The sequence below is a fragment of the Mesitornis unicolor genome, unplaced genomic scaffold, assembly GCF_000695765.1.
Source record: "Mesitornis unicolor isolate BGI_N332 unplaced genomic scaffold, ASM69576v1 scaffold4788, whole genome shotgun sequence".
NCBI lineage: Eukaryota > Metazoa > Chordata > Aves > Mesitornithiformes > Mesitornithidae > Mesitornis > Mesitornis unicolor.
The window spans coordinates 57,395-79,690 of NW_010203725.1; the positions used below are offsets into that span (position 1 = coordinate 57,395).

Consider the following 22,296-nt stretch of genomic DNA (forward strand, 5'->3'; position numbering starts at 1 on the left):
AAAAACATGCATATATCCACTCTTGACTATTTCAAGATGAAAGAGTCTATTCAGCTTCCCTTTCCCAGGATGGAAGGGCCCTTCTCCATCCTTCCTACACTTAACGTTCGTTGAGAGCTTTCCCTCTTCTTCTCCTGTTCATTATCAGGGGAAATGGAGACTTGGCTATAAGCTGACATCTTCCATTTGGTACCCATAGGCAGTAGTGACAGACACGACTGGGAAGGAAAGTCCACACCAGGGTTTCACTCATCCTTACATTGCAGGGAAGGGAACCCAATGTGCAACTGCAACAGCTCTGTGAGCACCAGTTCCCACTGAGCAGTGCTGTCCCCATTGCTGCATGACATTATGTGCATTAATGACTCATTACTGCTTTGTCCTCTTTAATCTGGCAGGCCTTGTCTATCAGAGATATTGCAGGTCCTGGCCCCTTCACTCTGTTCGTACCTCACACAGATGTACTAAACAGTGACCCACGAGTAAGTAAGAAGGCCAGAAATTTTTGGCGAGCTGGCCATGAGTTTTTGGAATCAGATGCCTTGTTCAACTGCTTCTCAACTCCTCCACCTTCTGCTGCAGGTCAAGGACTGGACTACCAAAGGAGTGATGGCTCAAGTCCTCCGGTACCATATGGTGGGTTGTGCCAATCTGTTGTACAATGACCTGACAACAATCACCAACATCACCTCTCTCCATGGGGACCCAATACACATCAGCTACTCTCAGGTAACAGAGCACGAAGAGGCAGGAGACAGAATAATAAAACAGCCTGCTCTCATTCAGCCTTTTTTTAAAAAAACAGAATGATTCCCTTTGCTCCTCTGATGCACAAAAATAGCCTTAAAAGAAGGTTGCCCATTCAGCTGAAGTGTTCAGCATTTACCTGCTATCCAAAAAGTGGAGTTGTACAACACTTGCTTTGACACAAGTTATTTTATCCTCAGACTCTAGCTTTAGGAGCATGATGAAAGTTTGAAAAAAGCAAAGGGCAATTTATTACAAGTGAAACTACTGTTTGCTACAAAGAAAGGATGCTCAGGGTTCACCATATCAAGCAAATTTGGCATCAGCCTCACTCACCCAACAAGGTTCCACAGAAATCGTGTTTTATTGCCTTTCCAGAACTCGCTGGTTTTGAACAACAAAGCTGAAATTATACTCAGTGATGCTGTTGGCACAAATGGTGTGATCCATGTCATAAACCAAATTCTGGTCCCATCACATATGCAGTATTTCCCGCTTAAGAAGGTATGTGGAGCTCCTTGTCATTCTCAACCCAGTGGCTTTTCCACAGTTACTGTTAGATATAGAAATCATTTAAGTTGCAAAAAAACCCCAGACCTTAGTTATTCTAAAAAGGCCTTATGCAAACTTTGTTTGATGCTGCTGTATAAGTTAAATGTTATATTTAAAATTAACTCAAGAATTACAATTACACTAAGAGCAATATAAGAAGACTTCTGCACAGGGTTTTTACAGTGGCACTGATTTCATAACAAAAAAGTCACAGGGTAGAGGAAGCTAATATCCAATTTTTAAATACCCACATAATGTATTTATTGGATAAATTACTGAATATGCATTTCCTTGTAGGAAAGTCTTAAAATGGTTGCAGCCAAACATGGATACATCCTGTTCAGCAGTTTGCTAGAGGTAAGGATGCAAGAGGGTAAACTGAGCAAAGGTTTTAAACACTTTTCTTAAAGAAAAGAGCACAGACATGGCATCACTGGCAGGATGATGTTCAGTGGAGCCAAAGGGCTCACAACCCTGGTCACCATGCAGTCCCTCTCCCAGAAAGGTGAAGGGATATCAAGTAAACCCACAGCCACCTTTTCCCTCCTCGCTCAGCTCCATCCTACCATATGACAAATTACATGGCCAAGGTTTGACCCAAGTATGACTTTTTGAGCCCAAAGTTGAGCTATTAGCCTGGCAGCCCTGGGTGAAGCACTTCTGAGATTTCAGTCATGTAACCCAACTTGGGCAGCTCAACTCAGGCATCTGTTTTTCCAAGTCATGGTGTTTTCAGGATGGTGACCAGGCAGCTCACAGGCCACTGCATCCCAGCTGCACTAGACACTCACCCCACAGACCCAATGTCATTTTAGATGGAACATTAATCTTCCACACCAATTTTTGTTATGTTGCAGAAAAATAACCTGCTTGGCCTGATCAACGATCCTATTCACAAACCCGTCACACTCTTCTGGCCCACAGACACAGCTATCTGTGGGCTGCCACAGGAGCAGCAGGACTTCCTTTTCAAGAAGTCCAACACAGACAAACTGGCGCAGTACCTCAAATTCCACATCGTCCGTGACGCTGCGGTAAGCCCTTGCTTTTGAGGAGCATTGCCAAGGCCAAGATGTGCAAGCCCAGACACGTGCATCTCCCCTCTTTTCTTCCCAGGTTTTGGCCTACCAGCTACCCCGCTCCACCTCACTGAAGACCCTGCAGGGCTCCAACCTCAGTGTTAGCTGTGGGGATAACAAGGAGATTGTAAGTTTTGACCCTGCCAGCAATTTTACCCCTTGCCCCTGTCCGCTCATGCAGACCCCACTGTGCCTTTGCACAGCTCCCAGGAAGGGTCAGTGGCATCAACACTCAATTGATTTTTGCCAGCCCATACCAAAACCAACAGCTGTAAAACCAGGGCAGTCACTCCAACAGATTCAGCAGACTAAATGCTTTATAAGACCCTTTGGAGTTGTCATTTTCTCTGCTCTAAGATGCTATTTGTTCAAAACACCTCTCAGTTACCTCAAAACTGAAACACCAGCACATTTTAACTTCTCCAACAATCAAATACACAATGGAAAACTGTTAAGAGGAACCTAGCTTTGGCAGAAGCCCCATGAATGCAGCATCTGCCTGCAAACTCTGGTTTGTAAGCACTTGCAAACTAAGATTGCAGGCATGCACACAACCTGTTAAGCCAGAACAACAGCACAGTTTTCTTTGCAAATGTACCATATCATACCCACATTATCCCTGGAAAGCATTTGCCTCTGACAGCTCTGCTAAGCCCAAATATGTTTAAAGTAAATCTGTGGACAACAGGTTGGGATACTCTGTCACCTTCACTACAGGAAAAAGATCTGCCCATCTGGGATGTTACAGCATTCAGCTACAGGAAGAGAAGTCCTCAACTTGGCTTAGAGCAGAGGAATGACTGTCCCCAACACCTCCACAGCACCGGGATTCAGCCCAGCCCCAAGGAATACTGGCTTACAACACGTCACGCTCTCCTCTCTCCATCCTATTTCCCAGGGCGCGCTTTTCCTGAATGACAGACAGTGCAAGATAGTGCAGCGGCAGCTGGAGTTTGATGGGGGCATCGCCTACGGCATCAACTGCCTGCTGACAGACCCCAGCCTTGGGGGACGCTGCGACAGCTTCTTCACCATGGATTTCACGGTCAGTCCCCTTTTTTGGTCCCCCACCTTGGCAAGGACACAGCTCAAGGGCCAAACCCTGTCCTCAAAGGTACACCATAGAAATCCTGCATCCACACTAAGCAGCATACAGGATAAGGAGCCTCAGTTAAGAGCAGCTTAGCAAGCCCTGACCTGTTTTCATTAATTTTGTTCAGAACAGTACCTTACAAACACAAGCACAAACATGAGCAAAGATGGATTTTCCCAACATGCTTTTAAATTAATATATATTCACACTACAAATTCAGTCATTGAGATTGTATTTACGAGGTTCCCAATCACAAAGGAACAGCACAGCTGTCCCAACAGCACAGGGTATTAAGGACACGAGATTGAAAGCTGCTTGGCCTATTAGCCAGTCACTCTGTCTCTCATATTCCTTGCTTTCAGAGAAATATCCTTCAGCGGACCTGAACAGGCACTGTTAACATGGACGAAATTTCCTCCGTGAGCTTTGAGGTGTCCCACAAACACAAAGTTTTGAAACCCATTTTGAAAAGGTTTCAAGACCAAATTTACTTCAGTTTAATTTGAATGTATGAGAAAATTACCTAGAAAAATAAATAAAAGACTGTAGTCAGTCTTAAAAAAAGCTTATTGGAAATTATATTTCAGTTATAAAACCAATACTTGTGTGTATCCCATCTGCTCAAATTACCTTGTTTCATTATTTTGTTAAATGAAATAGATATTTGCTTGGTGCTTCCTGAGAAATAACCATTTACATCTACTCCAAGTTAGACATCCAGATCTGATACTTGTTTGACGAACATCCACCATCTTTTCCCTACTTGTTTAAATATTGAGCAAAATTTCTTCTTCCAGAACTTATATTCTGGTATCTGAACTAATTTATTGCATTTGACGGCACTAAATTAATGCAACTATTTTGTTGTCATTCTCCTCTCTTTCTCCAGAGTTCTTATAATCCGTTTCAAGCATAGTAAGCCTACACTATTCTCCGTTTATATTTGCTGTTCTCAAACAGACTTTTTGTCCATTTCAAATAGCCTTTTGTTACCATTATTTTAATATACTTTTTTTTCTTTTCTATTTTGTACAACAGGGGCATTGTGTTAGCTGTTTCAGTATTTCTAAGTGCCCACCAGGGACAAAACCAAAGGTAATAGATAAAAATCTTGCATTAAAGCAGTCTAGACTACTCTTCTCTGTACTTCATACAAGCAAACTAGAATATATTGCTTTAAAAAAATAAAAAGAGAGACCTCAACAGTGAAACCACACTGTTAAGCAATGCCATGACCACTCTAAGACAAAGCTTATCCTGAGCAAACACCCACACACTGGTGGTAGGGGATACTTTTCAGTCTCGTACAGTATCCACTATAGCGAGTGCTTCGATTGACTTTGGAGCAGCCCCTCCATTCTCATTAATGGTGCTTAGCAAGTCAGCAAACAAGAAAAAGGTTGAGGCCTTACACCCGCACTCTTCAGACATCACACTTGGATTGAACATACATCAGAAACTGTGATTTAAAGAGGAAAATACTCAAGCCTCCACATAGCGTCTCGTACAGTATCCACTATAGCGAGTGCTTCGATTGACTTTGGAGCAGCCCCTCCATTCTCATTAATGGTGCTTAGCAAGTCAGCAAACAAGAAAAAGGTTGAGGCCTTACACCCGCACTCTTCAGACATCACACTTGGATTGAACATACATCAGAAACTGTGATTTAAAGAGGAAAATACTCAAGCCTCCACATAGCACTCATCATCTTGTGTTTCTCCCCCTCACTGTGCCCAGGAAGGAATCCACTGGTGCACGTATGAGTCCTACGGGGTGCGGAGGGACGGCTGCCGTAGGAACTGCTCCATGGTCATCCACACACCCAAGTGCTGCAAGGGCTATTTTGGGCCAGATTGTCAAGGTAGGACACCCCCTCCTCACCCTGCCACCAGCCTGTGGCCCCCCCAAGCACAGCTGCCTAGCACCAAGCAGGCTGAACTGAGAGAGCTGGGAAGGGGGGCACGAGGAGAGAGACCAGACGAAAGATGGAGGAACTCTGTTGAAAGAGCTTAAGTGCACAGAAAATATTACTGCTTTCACACTCCAAATAATCTCATTTTCACATTTACAGCAAGTTTTAAACTCCACACTAGCAGCAAAGTAAGTGAATGCTATAGAAAGCAAAGAGTGCTCTGCTGTAACCAAACCTAGAGTGTCTTAATTGGTCACCAGCCAAAAGTCCTTTCAACAGAAAAACAAATTTCATGGTGACACCATGACACACCAGAGACACAGTGTGGGATTCCTCAGCCACCTGCAAGCAGGCACACCACTGGTGTCAGCCCAGAAATTGTGGCTTTAACCAGGTGTAAAAGAGTTTGGGAAACTATCTCCAGCTGTTTGTTAGCAGATGCTAATGAACCATGTGTTCCTTCACCTGTCAGCCCCACAGGGAACGGCACTGGGGCATGTAGGGCCAGGATCTGGGTTGGAATCTTTGCTGGCAGACACATCTAGAGATACACAGCCCTGCCAGCTCACTCTGGATTTCAGACGCGTGGGGGTCCTGAGCAATTTTGGCCAGCCCAACCTGAGCTGCCCTTTGGGCTCACCCCAGCAGGACACAGAGGTGCACAAGCAAGGCTGGATTTGGGCAGGGGCTGGGCAGTGCCATTCACTGGTGGATCTGAATGCACAAGCACCCAGGTAACAGCACCCAGACCCAGGGCTGGAAGACTGCACACGACCTTTCTGATAGGAGTTGTAACAGTGTGTCAAGGAATTTGGAGCTTGAGGCATACAGTCACAAGTGTCATAGCTGCTTTTACACACCTCAACAGAGGTGCATTTACAGGCCTGTCAAGGATTTTTACAGAACAGTAAATAACAAACACTGACAATGAGTAAGCATGCACTTGAGCTAAAAAGCTGTGGTCTTTTTTTTTCTCTAAATCTTTCAGCTTGCCCAGGGGGGCCAGAGACCCCATGCAATAACCACGGCTCCTGTGATGACGGGTACACTGGGACAGGAGAGTGCCGCTGCAACAGTGGCTTCAATGGGACTTCATGCGAACTGTGCTTGCCAGGCAGATATGGCTCCAGATGCAGGTGTAAGTTTAAGTTTCCTTTCCATGCTGTTGCCTATGTCACATCCAAACTATTTTGTCATTGATAGGTTAAGTAAACCAAGAAATCCTTCACCCTTTCAACACCAACATTTTTCCTGAGTGTCTCCTCACACAGAGGGATGGCACAAGATCTCAAAAGGGAGGGAGAGAAGGTGGGAGGCAGAGACTTACTTAGCTTTCTCTGCAAGAGTCCTCCTGTTTTTATATGTTACATAAACAACAGGGAATGGAGACAGACCCTCCATCAACAAGTGTTTTCAACTACAGCACAAACTCCTCCCCCATCCGCATGAAGGGCAAGACGGCATTTTAGCAAAGGACTCAAGGACTGCAGGAGACCAAGGCCACATACTACTTTTGCAGAAGAGAAGGAGGACAGCAAGGTTAAGGCAGTTTGGGAAGAGGAACAGCAGCCAAGAAACTGCTCATATAATTCATTTCACTGCGGTTTTAAACATAAACTAGGCAGAACCAGGATCAAGATGACCCTTTAAACTTCAATGTTTTACCAACATAAAGCCTTCAGATGAGAAGCTACAACATGAACCCTTCCACCCTAACCACATGTACCTGTAGCTCATGATACACATACAGTGGGGTTTATAAGCCATTAGATTTCCTTGCAAGGATGGAAGCAAGACACTGGGCTTGGATACCAATGCTCAAGAGTATGCTTACTTGCAAGTTATCAATTTTATAGCACAACATGACAAACTGTGAGCTGATAGCCTGATCTACACTGTGGTCTTTAAAAAAAAATTTATAATCCCTTCTCTTTAAATCCTATTTATGTCAGCCAAAAATTAGATAACCAAAGGGTGAAACTCCTTTTGCAGGACATCAGTTTTCCACGTCCCATATAATTTTCCTCTTTAAACAACAGTATTTCAGGAAGAGGAATAAGGCAAGAAAGAATACTACTTCATTATATTATAAAACAGAAAGCCAACAAGAATTCCTTAAGAAAGGCTCAGTGTGTGAGTTATTGCAGGGCCCAAAGAATGCAAAAAAAAATCACCCATAGATTAAATCATGCTTCAGTTTGCAGAGCACAAGGGGTAACACATATGAAAAGAACAAAAGACATTTAGAAGCTTTTAGCCATAAAAATATCTAAAACTTACAAATAAAAAATACAGCTAACTTGTCCATAGTTTTGGGGGTTTGTTGTTGTTACTAACCTCATATTTCGTTTCCATACTTGGTCAGACCTCCTCCCACACAAACACATTCACTCCCTGCACACCTTGCTTCTCTCTGGCTAAAAGACTTCCCCACAACCCACAGCTGCTGCACATTAGGACGGGATCAGGCTGGGTCTTCAGCTCAGCCATTAACTCCTTCTCATCACCATTCTTTGTGAAGTTTGCTACTCTACCACTATGCACATCAGTACTCATTTTCAGAGGCACATTGAATAAATGGCAGTTATAAAATCGTAGAACCACAGGATAATTCAGGTTGGAAGGAACTTCAGGAGGTCTCTAGTACAACCCCTGCTCAAATCAGGATTCAGCCCTGAGCTCAAACCAGGTTGTTCAGAGTCAATCCTGTTGGGGCTTTCAGACCTCCAAGGACAAAAACTGCTTAGCCACTTTGAGCAATCTGGCCCACTGCTTGACTGGCCTTGTGGTGAAGAACCACGAGGTTAGATTTATCTAAATAATTGCCAAATAATACTGTAACTAAACTGACAGTCTAGGTGATGTCTCTTTAGGAAGGGATTTTCCCTTTCCCAAAGGCAACTTTCTAAAGTGATGCCTCTGTGTTCCTTTTGCAGCCTGCGAATGCACAACCAATGGGCAGTGTGATGAAGGATACTCAGGAACGGGACGGTGTTTCTGTGAAACAGGATGGACTGGCCGACGGTGTGAAACCAGGCTAGGTCTCTGCCTCTTCTCACCAGACTCCATCACTTGGAGCCACGGGTTGATAGTACTTGCAATTCAACAGAGGGTTTGTGTAGAGAAGAGAGGAAGGGTTAAGAACGTCAGAAGCCCTCACCAGAGGCCAAGGGACTCTGCTCTGGACTCTGAACGTGTCCCTGTCTCCTCCTTTGTGAAATGGGAGTATAAGTCTTTATGTCCTCTGTGGAGGGGCTTTGGGCTATGTGAGGAAAGTTACCACCTGAGAGCTAAGCAGCCAAAAAAAAAAAAAAGCCAAAAAAAAAAACCCACCAAAAAACTTTCAGGTTTTCCAGTTAACAAGACTGGTATGAGGGCTTTTCTTTCTGCATGAAACAAGGGCATTGCAACATAAACAGCATCCTCATCCCAGCTGTTCTGCCTTCCCCACAGCTCTGCAGCCTGTGTGTTCCCCGAGCTGCTCCCCCAATGCTGTCTGCATGGAGAACAACATGTGTCAGTGCAAGCCCTTCTACGACGGGGATGGGATCATATGCACGGGTAAGCTCCCTCTTGCACAGCCTGCCACAAGAAAGCGGGTTGTCCCATTCTTTTGCACATGCACTTGCATGCCGTTACCATCCACTGAGAAATGTTGGCTATCAAACCTAAAATCTTCCACAGTGCAGCAAGTGAAACAAATTAAGGATATATACAGATCAGTGTTTTTTCCTGAAGCAAATGATTGGCTAGCTTCACCAGGCTTCACTGAACAGGAGTATGAGCACCAAGTGTGCTTCCATCAGGTTTTGGAGACAGCAAGGTTTTCAGCAGTGTTTCATTTACAGGATCTTCTTTGATGACCTTAGGCAAGGCAGTTCCCCAGTAACACCACTGCAGAAATAGTCATTCTTTTTGAGCTAGATATTTCACATCCTCCAAAAGCACCATGGCCAGAGCAGAGTCCCCCCAAAAGCAGCTCTCTTGGGCCACCAGAAGGCAAAGCAGAATCCATGGAGGGTGGTGTCATGTCTCTTAAATCAAGGATATCCTGACAAGGGCTTCAGAGCCCTAAAGGACAGCCTTCGCACAAGTTCAGGAACACCTCAGGAAACTCAGTTTTTCCCCAAAGAAGTGGCTTTAGTGTGCCTTATAATTCTGGAGGTGGTTTGTCTTTGTGAAGAACATCCTCTTTAAAAGCAAACTTTTCTCACCTGTTTTCGTTTTCCCCCATGCAGCTGCAGACCTTTGCAAACAAAACAATGGCGGGTGCCACAAGGCAGCCGAATGCACCCAGCTCGGGGTGAAAGTCTTCTGTAACTGCCAGAAAGGATACAAAGGTGATGGCTTTATGTGCCTTCCGATAAATCCTTGTGCTGATGGGTTCAACGGAGGCTGCCATGAACATGCCATTTGCATTGTCATAGGACCTGTAAGTTGAATGATTTCAGTCACCGGCTGGGAAGTCCGAGGCATTTCTTCCTGGTGCCAGCAGAAGTCTTTTCTCTGGCTTTGTACCTCTCAAAGTCCCTGTTCCCCAAAACGACCTTTACATAGCTTCAGCCTACTTTCCACACCAGTTTGGTTTCCTTTCAGCTGAGGAGTGAGAAACAGCTTGAAATCTTTCCTCTGGGGAAAGGGATACTACAGCAGTTGGGATATTTTGTGTGTATAATTTTTCTGTCCTCTTCTTAGCTCTCCCTAACTGGATAGCCCTGTTTGCAATACGAGTTCATTGGACTGAAACTGAATATATATTGGTAGCTAAACATAGGGACAGTTGGGAGAAAAGTGTCACTCGTTGACTGGCCGAACTCAGCTTAAAAAGCTCTGCAGCAACATGATACAAATTCCTTAGCCCACACAGTCAAAGTCATTGAGGAAAACATGTGCAGTGACTTGATCCAGCATCTGTCCTGGTGCTTTCGGGATCACCTGTCTGTTCCATGTTGGTGGCTTGCCTGATGTGTCTGCCAGGAGCTATCTAGAAAAGCTGTGCCACTAGTCTATTCCAGCTGCCAACCATCGCAATCCCTGGATGTCACCATCTCCTCTGTGGTTTATAGTTCTCGATCTATTATTATCAGTGGGCTGCTCAACTCCTTTCATGCTCCCATGTCCAGTCATTTAAATATCATTTTGATAGATTTGCCATCACTTTTTGTTAATTAGATGTCATACAATCCCCCAATGCATGTTATTAGCTTTGTGGATGGAATTATGCTTTGGTATTAATTCAGCAAAGCACCCTAGTACATGTGTAAATGTTTTGCTTAGAAGGATGTCAGTGTCAGACTTTGTGGTCTGTTGAATCACAGTTGTTAGCAGCAACTTTCCTGTTTGTCCATTCCTGGCTGTATCAAGTGAAATTTTTCCAACAGTTCAGAATGTTGCTTGAAATGCCACTTTTATGTCAGCTAAGCACTTGGCTTGGCCTCTTTCATTTCCTCTCCGACCAGGACAAACGCAAGTGCGAATGTAAAAATAACTACATTGGCGATGGGCTGAACTGCTCGGTGATGCAGCTTCCCCTCAACCGCTGCTTGCAAGACAATGGGCAGTGCCACCCCGATGCTGACTGTGCTGACCTCCACTTCCAAGGTGAGGATGGCACACTGTGCATGCCACAGGACAGGGACATCCTTGTCCCTCTGCCACTGTGCTGAAGGTGGTGACCAGGATCCTTATGTGTGTAAGCTCACCCAGTTCTCCTCCTACATCCTCTTGAACCAATGAGATTATTAAAGTTAGAATGAGTGCTTATGTACTTTGCAATACTGGATTTGGGAAACAACAGGTGACTGTATTCCAGGTAGGAATGTTACCCCTAAGAGATCAGTCTGTCCTAACTATATTTTACAAAATTCATGGGTGTTTGTGTGGCACAGTTGACTCCACATCCAGAGATGGAAACCCCCTCAGGAAGAGCTGGTCCTTCTCTCTCTTTGCAGATACCACGGTTGGGGTTTTCCACTTGCGGTCCCCCCAAGGGCAGTACAAAATGACTTACCAGAAGGCAAAGGAGGCCTGTGCCAACGAGTCAGCCACCGTTGCTACATATAACCAGCTGCTGTATGCACAGAAGGTGAGGTAGCCTTGCTGTGGAAGGAGATCCTTGGAGAGGACCTAGCCAAAGCCTAAATGAGGAGGGAGGAGCAAGGGGGCTGCTCTGTGCTAATAAGCTTCATTTTTCCTCCTTTCCTTCACCCATGCCCCAGAGGATGTTTGGCTGGGAGCAGTTTACAGACTGCTTATTGGTTTCACACCTGCTCGTATGGCACTGAAACCAGCTGCCAAGTTTTTTTTCTAGTGATACTGGGATGCAGTGGTAAATTCAGACTTACAATATGTTTTTATGTAGGCTTTAATTATTAGCACTTTTTAAATAAATATACACTTCAGAATTAAGCTTAGAATATATTTTTTTAATTAAGGCTCCAGGAACCTTTTCCTCAAATGCTGTTAACTTAGCAGAGCCATTTCCATATTCTTTTCCTTGAGTGTGTTACAGACAAAGCATGGCTGACATCAGTGGGTTGACCATCACAGCTTGGGTTTGTAAAACTTGTTGTTTTAGAAGAACAGGTTAGGCTGACTGTGCCTTTCTTGGTCCTTCCCATCTGTGGAAGGAAGAAAGATGCTCACCATTTAGAGACAAATTTAGCAAAATGTGAGGCTGGACCACAACCAGCATGTAAACCTCCTTCTGCTGCCTGACAAGATTCAGATTGCAGCCAGAGCTGCGGCCCATAATCTAAATATTTCCCTCAAAGCAGTTAAGTCAGCAGTGGGGCTGGCTCCAGTGCTCCCAATGAATTATTTTCTGCTTACAAAAGCTATGCTGGCACACGGTGGGATTGCACGTCCACCTTTGGTTTTCACACCCATCCTGCCCAGCTTTGGGCTTGGGGAAGCTTTTCCCAAGAAAGGCTCCTTTGACCTGTATGGGGAGCGACTGGTTTTCAGAGGGGCCCCATCTCTGCAGTCCCTTGGCCCAGAGTTCAGCACAGGGCAGGCTGCGGGTCAGACGGACAGACAGAGCCACCTCAGACTCTCAGAAAGATGGCTGGTGGGTCAGATGCTGCCTGAGCACCCAGGGAGGTCATCCGTTTTGTCTGTAGTGACCCAGCCCCACCACCCAGCTCTTTTTCCAATGTTGTTTTCCATTATGGCTGGGCTGGCTGCAGGCGAGGTACCACCTGTGTTCTGCTGGCTGGCTGGATGGCGAAAGAGTGGGCTACCCGACTGCCTTCTCCTCCCCAAACTGCGGCTATGGGTATGTTGGCATCGTGGATTACGGGAGAAGAGTCAACCTGAGTGAAACCTGGGATGTCTTCTGCTACAGGGAGAAAGGTGAGAGGGTCCATTCCTGCATTCCTCCATGCAAAGGGGAGCAGCAGCCTGGATTTTGGTTCCTTTGGTTGGCTACAGGCTGCTAGAGACTCTGCCTCTTCTTAACTTAAAAAGTTGTTTGTACCTTTCAGAGGTGAACTGCACCTGCAAACCCGGCTATGTGGGGGACGGCTCCTTCTGCAGCGGGAACTTGCTGCAAGTGCTGATGTCCTCACCAACGCTGACCAACTTCTTGTCGGTATGGCCCACAGCTGGTGTGAAGCTTGAGTGGGCGAGCGGAGCAAAGCCAGCTCTGCCACCAGGTTGTATCTCAGTCTTTGCTTTATTAGCGGGTAACAACACCGCACCAGCAAAGCACGGTGGAGCAATCTAAATCTGCACCCTCAAGTCGGAACTTCATGACTATTTTTTCTCTAATTACTTGTTCCAAAGAGGTTTTGGGTTTCTAAAACTCATTTGGGAATTAAATCCTCCTTAAAAAGAATTCTGTGCACAACTGCACATGGCTTTCTAAGCATCACAAGGAGTAATGCTTTGAATTTTATTGAATTACTGCTGGGGAAAGGCAAAACATTAAAAGGATCCTTTTCTTGCTGCTGCTCAGAAAGGCATTATATATGTAGAAGTAGCTTCACAGACAAGGGCCTAACTTCTGCAAGTCAGCTTAAGATGTGTTCAGCAGCTAAAACTGCATTTTGAATACAAACTTCTTTTGTAATGTCACTCCAGAGCTGCTTCATGGCTAATAACAGAAAGCTGCTTTGTCATTATTTATAACGTCTCCTCTTTCCAGCTCCCCACAGAGGAGCGCACAATTGCTCTGTAATAAAGTTGGATTTTGCTTCTGCCTAGGACATCATGGTTTACTCCAACAGCTCCAGGAAGGGGAGAGAGTTCCTGCGGTACCTCACGGACCTGTCAGTGCGTGCCACTCTCTTCGCTCCAAACGATAGTGGGTTAAGGGAAAATGAGGTAAGGGTTTCTTTCCTTTTTTTCCTTCCTTGTTTTAACAACACTTTTTAAACAGCCATTTTGGGTTTCTGTATCTCAGTGAAATTTAAGCTTTAAAAAAAAAAAACAATTATCTTGGTATGACAGGACTCCTGTGTAACCACACATAGTCCAAGCTGTGCTTCTGAAAGAGGCAAGTTCATAGTTTCCGTTTCTCTTCCACAGTTAGGAGTGCAAGGTCATTGAGTGTTCGAGTCGCTACAGAGACTTTTCCATCAGAGATTTTAGTTACCCAGTTATAAAGGAGTCAGCCTGAGATGAAGTCTGTTCTGGCTTATTAACGTCAAGCACAATTATTTGAAGAATGCAGTGCACAACTTTAGTATTTCCAACAAATACATTAAAGGCATCTGTTCCTAGCTTAATTTCTATGCTTATCCCTTTTTTTCCTTGCTTCTTTCCTTCCTTCAGTCAAACATTATCTCAAGCAATTCACATGAGTTTATACCCTGGCTTGCATCTTCAAGCTGCTTGGAGTATCTCTGAGGCACATCACTTCAGGTCATCATACAAAGGAGTAAAATCCTTTGTCCTGCCCGAATCAAAGTCCTGCCTGCTGCAGGCAGCCGTCAGAGGCCAGCCGGGACAGATGATCCCACTATTTGCATCCAGACGTCCCAGTAGCCTCTACCCCATATGGCACTTGCTGCAGCATTAATAGCAAAGAGGGAAAAAGGTCACAGGCACTTAGCCTGCCGCTAAATCCAGAGGATTAATGAGATCAGTTAACGTTCCTTGTATTTTGCTCTCATTTGCAGACACTTTCCGGGCGAGACATCGAGTATCACTTATCTAACACCAACATAATGTTTTATGAGGACTTGACCAACGGAACCACCCTTGTAACTCATCTTGGGGAAAAACTCCTCGTTACAAACACCAGGGGTCAGGAACATCAAGCCCCCACCACTGAACAGGTACCCTTTTAATAGGTCTCCCATCTTCATGCTTTTCCCATCCCCTTATGCTGTACCCTGTGATCAGGTGACACACTGATCCGGAAGGCAATTCGATAATGTTATTGTGGGCAGCAAGGAAAGGCTGACCTCAGAGGGCTCCTTCCTGTCCAGATACTGCAGGACAGCAGCTGGCAAACTGCAAATTTACAGGTTTGCAAATGGCCAGGCTCTGACCCACAAAACTCAAAGGCAGTTGTTCAGGTGGCCTGCAGGAATGGCAGGATGGGACCACAGGCTTGGTTCAACCCTTCTCTCAGCCTGTCTGGATTATGGGAGATGGCAGGAAAGGTGTTGGCATTGGTAAAGTTAACTTTAAAAGTAACTTTTCTGGGAGAGAAGAGACCCCAGCATAGTCTTGTTCAGAGCAAAAGCAGACAAAACATAAGTTTGCTTTTTTAATTATTGCTATTACAGTGATGGTTTTTTTAAATGCAAAAATTTATATCCTTTTAGCAAATGGATAGTATCCTTTGACATTTTAGGGGACCACATCTCCTAAATGGTATCCTCAGCAGAGAAACCAGCTGGAATGGAAGCAGGCACTCGGGAGTAACAGCACTCCTAGGCAGAGCTTGGCAGTTGCTCAAACATCACAAAAACCTTTATTTATTAAAATTTGTAATAAAAATTTTAAAAAGACAAATAAATGCCAGAAGGCAATGTGCAGGTAATAATGATGGCTACTTCATGCACAGGAGAGCCATGACCAGCCTGGGGCCATCCCAGTCTGATGTCCACAGAGGCAGCAGGGTAAGCCTCCATGTGATTTTTCTGCATGTGTCAGTAACTGAGGTGGGGAAATAGTCCCAAGGTTTATTTCAGTCCCAAAGGGAGGAGGGTCAAAGCTCAGCTCTCATTGCTCTTTCTCCTGGCAGAGCGAGATCAGATATGTGGATGGAAGGGCTATTGTTGAGTGGGATATAATTGCTTCCAATGGGATAATCCATGTCATTTCAGAGCCTTTAAAGGCTCCACCAGTCCCTGTAAGTATTTAGTGATTTTTTTTTTTTGGGGAAAAAAGGTAATGGGAGGTGGCTGCGGCTTATATCATCCCCAACTCACTGCTCACAGTCATATATGCCCAGTTTTGATCCATAAATGCACTTTCAGTTTAAAATGTTACTCTGAAAGTAGAAGTTGAGAACAAGGTGTCAGTAAACTTTATTCAAAATGTTTCTGCCTGAACCAGTTCTTCCCACATTATATATAAATAAAAAATATAAAAATAGTACAAAATATAAATATTATAGAAAAATACAACATTTTATATAAATAAAATAAAAGCTCCATTTTCTATTTGAGCTTGTTTTTGTAATGGAGGCTTTATAAACCTTCATTTCAGTTCCAGAAAGAGCTTTCAAGCTTCTAAGGGAATTATTTTTACTCTTGAATTTGCATTTATTCCTACCCAAAAAACAAAGTGTTTTGAAAATGGGTATTTTTTGTCTGCACCAGTCCCTGCAATGGTCCCAGTTATCCAATTATCTCTCCCATTAGAAGGCCAAAGCAACTGGTGCACTGCAGAACAGCACAGTGCAGAATGGGGCACTGTCCTTTCCATGGGGACAAATCAAGATAGCAGCTGCACTGCTTCAAACTGGAATCAAAATGGTTCAGGGCCCAGCAGCAGGGAGGCAGGAACATTGTGCTATTTATTTCCCATCAGCAAAGTTTACTGCTTTGCATAAAAGGGAAGGAAAACATTTTGTTCACCTGCAGTGCAACCAGGATGTTTCACAAAAGCGATCCCTGCTGACCCTGGGAGAGGTGCGCAGCCAGCACCTTTTTTCCCAGCACAGAATGTTTTCCTTAACAAAGTGTTCAGATGCGCAGTGCTAGTACTCCCCAGCTCTACTCCATGCAGGGTGCTCTGTGACAGCCCAACACAGGCTCGAGCTGACCTTGCAAGGAGATCCATGGCTTATTTAACGTGAAGAACTTCCCTTCCATCACAGTAACTCGTTCTGATCCTTCTCTCTGTGGACTTGGAGCTTCCTTACTTAATTTCACAGCCCATCCATCCCAGATCTGATTTCAGAAGTGGCAAACTAGCTGCCTCCTTGGTCCACAAGATTAATCCTATCGATACCCTTTTTCTCACCTTCATTTTGTTCTCAATAACCCCTTCTCCTTTACAAACCAGCCTTCTTGTTCCTAAAAGCTCAGCAATATGCCAGCACAATCTCGGTTCACAAAAATCCCTTGTAGTTTACAATCTTCACAAGTAGGAAATTACACACTTGGGTAAAAGCATACATTACTGCCTGAAAGTGATTCAAAATAATGGGCAATTTCTGTCAGTCTATAGCAGCATGATACTACAGTCTTCATAATACCTTTCACATGCTAGCAGGCAACTAAATATTTTCTAATATTAAACTGTCCAGCTGCACCATGTAAATGACTTTGTTTTCTAAAAAATAAATGAAGAGAGGATATCTATTAAGACAACAATGTGATTATTTTTTTTCCAGGGTACATTTATTAATTAGTTTTCTAGGTAGGAGGCATCATATGGGGAAGCAAGAATAAGTGCATATGAATCTCCTACCTATTTTTAGACCCCTCCTCACCTCCTGGATTGCCAACAAAGACCACAGTGCTTTGGAGAGACTGCAGCCTGAGTGGCTGCATGACCTGGGGTCCCTCAAACTTACTGTCACCCCAGAAGTGCCGGTCACCTTTGTGATATCAGTCTACCAGGCCACAGGGCTGCAGAAGGCAAACCAAAGTCAGAGTCTGGAGGCATTTCTCCCCTTTAGATTAAATCTAGGGTTTGTTGCACAGGTTTCCAAAGCTGTTTAAGGGAATTTGGTACCCACTTCTGCTCCTCAGGCCACTGAGGTGTCAGCCTCATCATAGCCTCTATTGCTACTTTGAAAAACATAACCAGAAAAGATCCTTTGGGCGTGCTTCGTAACTTCAAAAACATGAACAAGATGAACCTGTACTACAGCCAGTGTCCAGTGAACAGTACCCTGAAAAAAAATAATTTGTTGATTATTCTCAAAAGGCCATGTTTAACTGTCTCTAGGGATCATGTGCCATGAACTCAAGCACAAAAGCAGTTCAGCACTAGGGCATATCTTCGTGTGCTTGGGTGCTGGAAGGTGACCAGCGCCCACCCCATAGCTCACTCACCTTCTCTTTTGTTTCCAGGTTCTTCTCCATGCCAGTAAGGGGACAGGAATATTCTTTGGCATCTGCCTGGTTATTGGAATTGTGTTTTTTATTGGATATTCTTACCTCAGGTTCAGGAAGAGGAACACAGGCTTCCAGCACTTCAAGGTAGGTAGCAGACAGGAACACAAAGCAGGGGTGGCAGCACTAACCCAGACCCACCGCACCTCCCAAACTACAGCCTCCAGTCCTTCCAATGGCTTCCCACTTGAACCATTCAGACTAAGATATGGAGTCTACCTAGAAGTAACCAGAAATCCCTTCCTACTCCAGCCCCTGCATGTCATGTGAATGGACTTCTAGAAACAAATTACAGGCACCATGAGCCAGGGGAAACACGTGTGGTTTTACACAGTTGCAATGAGAGCACTCTGGACCAACCAGGTACATTTTACTCCAGGCCCAATATCAGGGCAACACTTCCTCTCCTGATCTTTGCCGAGGCTTAAAAATAATAAGGGAGATTAAAAAAAGACAGCAGCACTAAGCAACCTCAGGTAATACCACAGTCCAGAACACACTGCATGCCCAGAGATGCTGGCTGGGACAATAAAACAGTTCAGTCACAACACTGCACCAGTTGGTAGTAAAGCTTAAGTGCCCCTCTTAATGCACTGTAGGCAGAGGATGAATTTTTAAACAGTTTTGTGTGATTTTGTGTAGTCAAAAGATGACACTGATGTAACACCCCTGGACAAGCCACAGCCTTCAAATGTCACCAACCCCTCCTACGAAAGCTCTTCTGTACTGACTCCACCAGAACCTACTTACGATCTTTTCTCAGTAAGTGTTCATCTTCATTTGAGATTGAGACATGACTAAAATCATGGTGAGAGGGAATGAGTTTATGAAAGAAAAATGTCTAGTTGGAAGAAAGATGGAAAATTAATTTGGGAAAACACCATTCACATTCCTGGCTTTCCTGTATCGCCACTGCTAGAAACTGGGTAGCCTCACTTGTAGCAAAATTGAGGCTGTGGTCTACAGCTGTATCTCCAGTCTGCCTTCAAACAGAGCTGTATTAAATTGGACTTCAAATGCTACCGGATGCCAACGATGCGTCTATACAAACTTAAAAAGCCTTCCAATTTTGTCTTCCCTTCTCTTTGCTGCACGTGCAGCCGAGTGCTGTGCCAGCACCCTGCAAAGAGTCTGAAATGCAATGGGAAGGGGCCTGGGAAACAACAGGAGGAAATATTGAGTAAATTCAGAATATCTGAATAGCCTCAGTGGTCCAGTTTAGCAAGACCCTCAGGTACATGCAGAGTCTAAAAACAAAATTAAACATTTTTCCATCCAGTAAAGATGGAAAAAAAAAATTTTGCACTTGTTTGGTGCAAAAGTGTCAGGTGCAAACTCTGCCATCTGTAGGGACAAATTTGCCAAGAAGTGACTTTCATTTCTTAATGCAATGTTCAAGTCTGATTTTCTTTTTCTTCTATTTTATAGGATTCAGATGACCAGCAGCTTGTGATGAGCGGTCCTTATGATGAGAATTAAAGACTGAATTTGGCATTAGTCAGTTATAAAACACATTTCTATTTACACTTACTGTGAAAAAACAGCACCTACTTGTTTAAAGTAATAAAATCTCATTACAAACTGAAAAGCAAAAAAAGCACAGCTTTGTTTGTTTAAGATGCTGTCTATATAGTTCAGAGCATTACCAACCTCAGAAGCTGTGGCTGCATCTGAGCAATACCAAATGAGTGCCAAATACAAGACTGAGTCTCAACTAACCTACCCAGAAGCAGATACTCCTTTGAGAAGTATGACTTTCCCTAGCCTGCTATTTAACTGCCTTTATTCTTCTGCACAGACTTGAAAATGGCCTCAGACACACTGCTAACTTGGCAAATATCCTGAATTTGCTAGTACTCCAGCTCTACGCTCTCGTTTTGGCTCAGTTACAACTACCACTGGCAAATGTGAAACAGAACATGTGTTAAACCTGTTGCGGGAAACGCAAGCATCCTGTCTGCTCTAGTTCTTCTGTCTTTTCTCAAACGTGACTGTGCTTTGTTTACATCTCACCTCACTGAATAAAGGGGAATAGCAATTGTAGCAGCCTTAGTAAGAGATAGAGTAATAAATTTTTATTTGCATCATTTTTGGGAGAAGTGGACAATGAAGATGAACATATCCCTGCCATGTCATGTCCACATCCAGTGTTTTAGGTCTGAGAGAAGCAGATGCTGCCTGCTTGTTCACATAATGTATTTTTATCAAGCACATTAACATTGCCTTTCAACCGATGCACAGCAATAACAGCTGTGACTTTCACCATTTGATTCACTTCTAATCATACTTGACTTCGATTCAATTTCCTTCCCTCAAAACTTTAACATTATAGCAAACTGTGAGGATACCATAAAATAGCAAGAAAAGAACGATTTTCTTGCTGGCGGCAGTAATGTTCTCCTGTTTTCCTGATGTCACCATACATGGCAAGCAGGAGGGAAAGTGTTGCTGCAGGAGAGCATTTGTTACCTCTGAGAGCATCGCCAGGATGCCCCTTCTCAGAACAAAGTGTGCAGGCAAATCCAGGGGTTTTAACACCGCTACCAAGTGCAACCAGTCTAAATATGCCTGGATGAGACAGACAGGCTGAAGTCATCTCTATAACTCCTCCTCTTGCACCCCTAGACATGTCTGCTGTATTAAAAAATTGAGAACACAAACACATTTAAAAGCACTCACATATACTTAGGGGAGTTTTCACCACAGAGTTTCACAATTACTACAACTCATATTCTTTCCCCTCTCCCAAAATATTAAGGCTCATAGGGACTGCAGATAAAGTCCAAGCATTTATTTTTTTAATAATCATTAAATATTTTTATCACAAAAAATAAGTTTCAACAGCTCATTAAACTCTTCCTTCAGTGACAGACTATTCTCTTCCATGTTTTTGAGAGAAAGAAAATTTCTTCTTGCTTTGGTGCTCAAATGAGCCATACTCCAAAAATTAATATAAAGAGACACTGCCCTTTAACATGCTCAAAAATCCCTTTGAAGTCAGTAACATAACAAGGTTAAAGTAAGTAATGCAGAGCGCGCCAAGGTGAAAACATTAGAAAAATTTAGTACCTTTTTAAAAGTTAAAGAAGAGCATTCTAGCACTGAAAAAGAAATACTACACTTCAAAATCCTCATTTAAATTCACACTATATATAGTTGGGTTGTTTTAAAGGAACATCACCCTCCCATAATTTTTTTTCATGCAATGTTGTTTATTTCAAGAAGTCATGCAATATAAACGAGATTTTACTTCAGCCGACTGTCGTAACATAGAGCTTTGTACACAAGTTTGATTTGCAATTTAAGAGAAAGGAAGGGGGAAGTGGAGGAAATAATCTTGAAACAAAAAGTGTATTCTGTGGGTAACATCATCCAACCCATTTGAACTGTTCCTGCTTAACACAGGAAAATTAGGCAAACAAACTGAAAAGCCAGCTTGAAAAGAAGAAACATCACAAGAGTTATAATCAACAAAACTTTAACAAATTCAATAATGCAGAGCTGAATAACAAATATTACTATTTGCTGGTAGTAAGATGGAGAAAGTACAGTGGTTTTGGGTTGTTTTATTTTTTCAAACAGTGCATTGAAATCTCTGGAGCATGAGAGGTGCTACACACATAACACCAAGTTCGATTCTAGCCGAGCTTTCGGATAAAGAACTGAAGGCAAATCGGAGACATTTCCATCCCCACATTTCACTATCAAGTTATGCAAAGTATTTCTCGCACAGCTCCACCACCAAGTCTCCTGATAAAGCCAAACTAGCTTCTTGCAAAACTTTATCTTTTTCTTCCAGTGAAACAGCAGGACCGTCAGATGAACTTATTCATTTCAAGTATATTCATCTATTTATATACACACACACACTGTTCAGGAGCCTTGCACGTCAAGTTTGAAACAGGAGCACAAGAAAACCATGAGCATAAATTCTACAACCATCTCTGTGGACTTCAGGCTGATTTCAAGCATACAGGAAAAACTACTTAGGAAATTGTGCAGGCTAGATTAGAATACATTCTTTACTTTGCCAACACACTTTTAAAAATACGGAAGATACTGCGTATGAAATTCAAAATAGGTACTTGCACATAATACAGACAGGTTGGAAAAAAGAAAAAAAAACAGAAACCCCAAAAAAACCAAACAAAAACCAAGAAAACTTTTGGTCATCAAAAGTTTGTTTACTTGACGATCATGGTAGGAAGCAAGTGATATCCCAAAATGAAGAGAAGAATACCAAATGCTATATATTTTGTTAATTATATGCCTTTAAAAACAGAGCCTTTAATAACTAAAATTTGAAAAGTATTAATCACATTGTGCCTTCCAAAATGGCTGGGGTGGGAAGCACCAGTTAAACACAAAAAAACCCACACAAACAGAAAA

The 22,296-nt window shown here is 43.4% G+C and overlaps 1 protein-coding gene across 1 annotated transcript in view; it reads left to right on the top strand.

The window, feature by feature from the left end:
- The window catches only part of STAB2 (stabilin 2), a gene marked incomplete at its 5' end in the record, with an annotated part of 76,249 nt that extends 56,863 nt beyond the window's left edge, over positions 1–19,386 (top strand). Inside the window, 24 exons of the mRNA XM_010190803.1 lie at positions 399–482; positions 583–729; positions 1,126–1,296; positions 1,597–1,656; positions 2,157–2,333; positions 2,416–2,505; positions 3,277–3,423; positions 4,510–4,566; positions 5,209–5,332; positions 6,372–6,521; positions 8,320–8,424; positions 8,837–8,944; positions 9,622–9,815; positions 10,843–10,984; positions 11,335–11,468; positions 12,571–12,736; positions 12,868–12,974; positions 13,589–13,708; positions 14,506–14,646; positions 15,582–15,693; positions 16,556–16,571; positions 17,883–17,994; positions 18,550–18,669; positions 19,336–19,386. Of these exons, the coding sequence (XP_010189105.1) occupies positions 399–482; positions 583–729; positions 1,126–1,296; positions 1,597–1,656; positions 2,157–2,333; positions 2,416–2,505; positions 3,277–3,423; positions 4,510–4,566; positions 5,209–5,332; positions 6,372–6,521; positions 8,320–8,424; positions 8,837–8,944; positions 9,622–9,815; positions 10,843–10,984; positions 11,335–11,468; positions 12,571–12,736; positions 12,868–12,974; positions 13,589–13,708; positions 14,506–14,646; positions 15,582–15,693; positions 16,556–16,571; positions 17,883–17,994; positions 18,550–18,669; positions 19,336–19,386 (2,835 nt within the window). The remainder of the gene's footprint in view (positions 1–398; positions 483–582; positions 730–1,125; positions 1,297–1,596; positions 1,657–2,156; positions 2,334–2,415; positions 2,506–3,276; positions 3,424–4,509; positions 4,567–5,208; positions 5,333–6,371; positions 6,522–8,319; positions 8,425–8,836; positions 8,945–9,621; positions 9,816–10,842; positions 10,985–11,334; positions 11,469–12,570; positions 12,737–12,867; positions 12,975–13,588; positions 13,709–14,505; positions 14,647–15,581; positions 15,694–16,555; positions 16,572–17,882; positions 17,995–18,549; positions 18,670–19,335) is intronic.
- Positions 19,387–22,296: the final 2,910 nt, after the last annotated feature.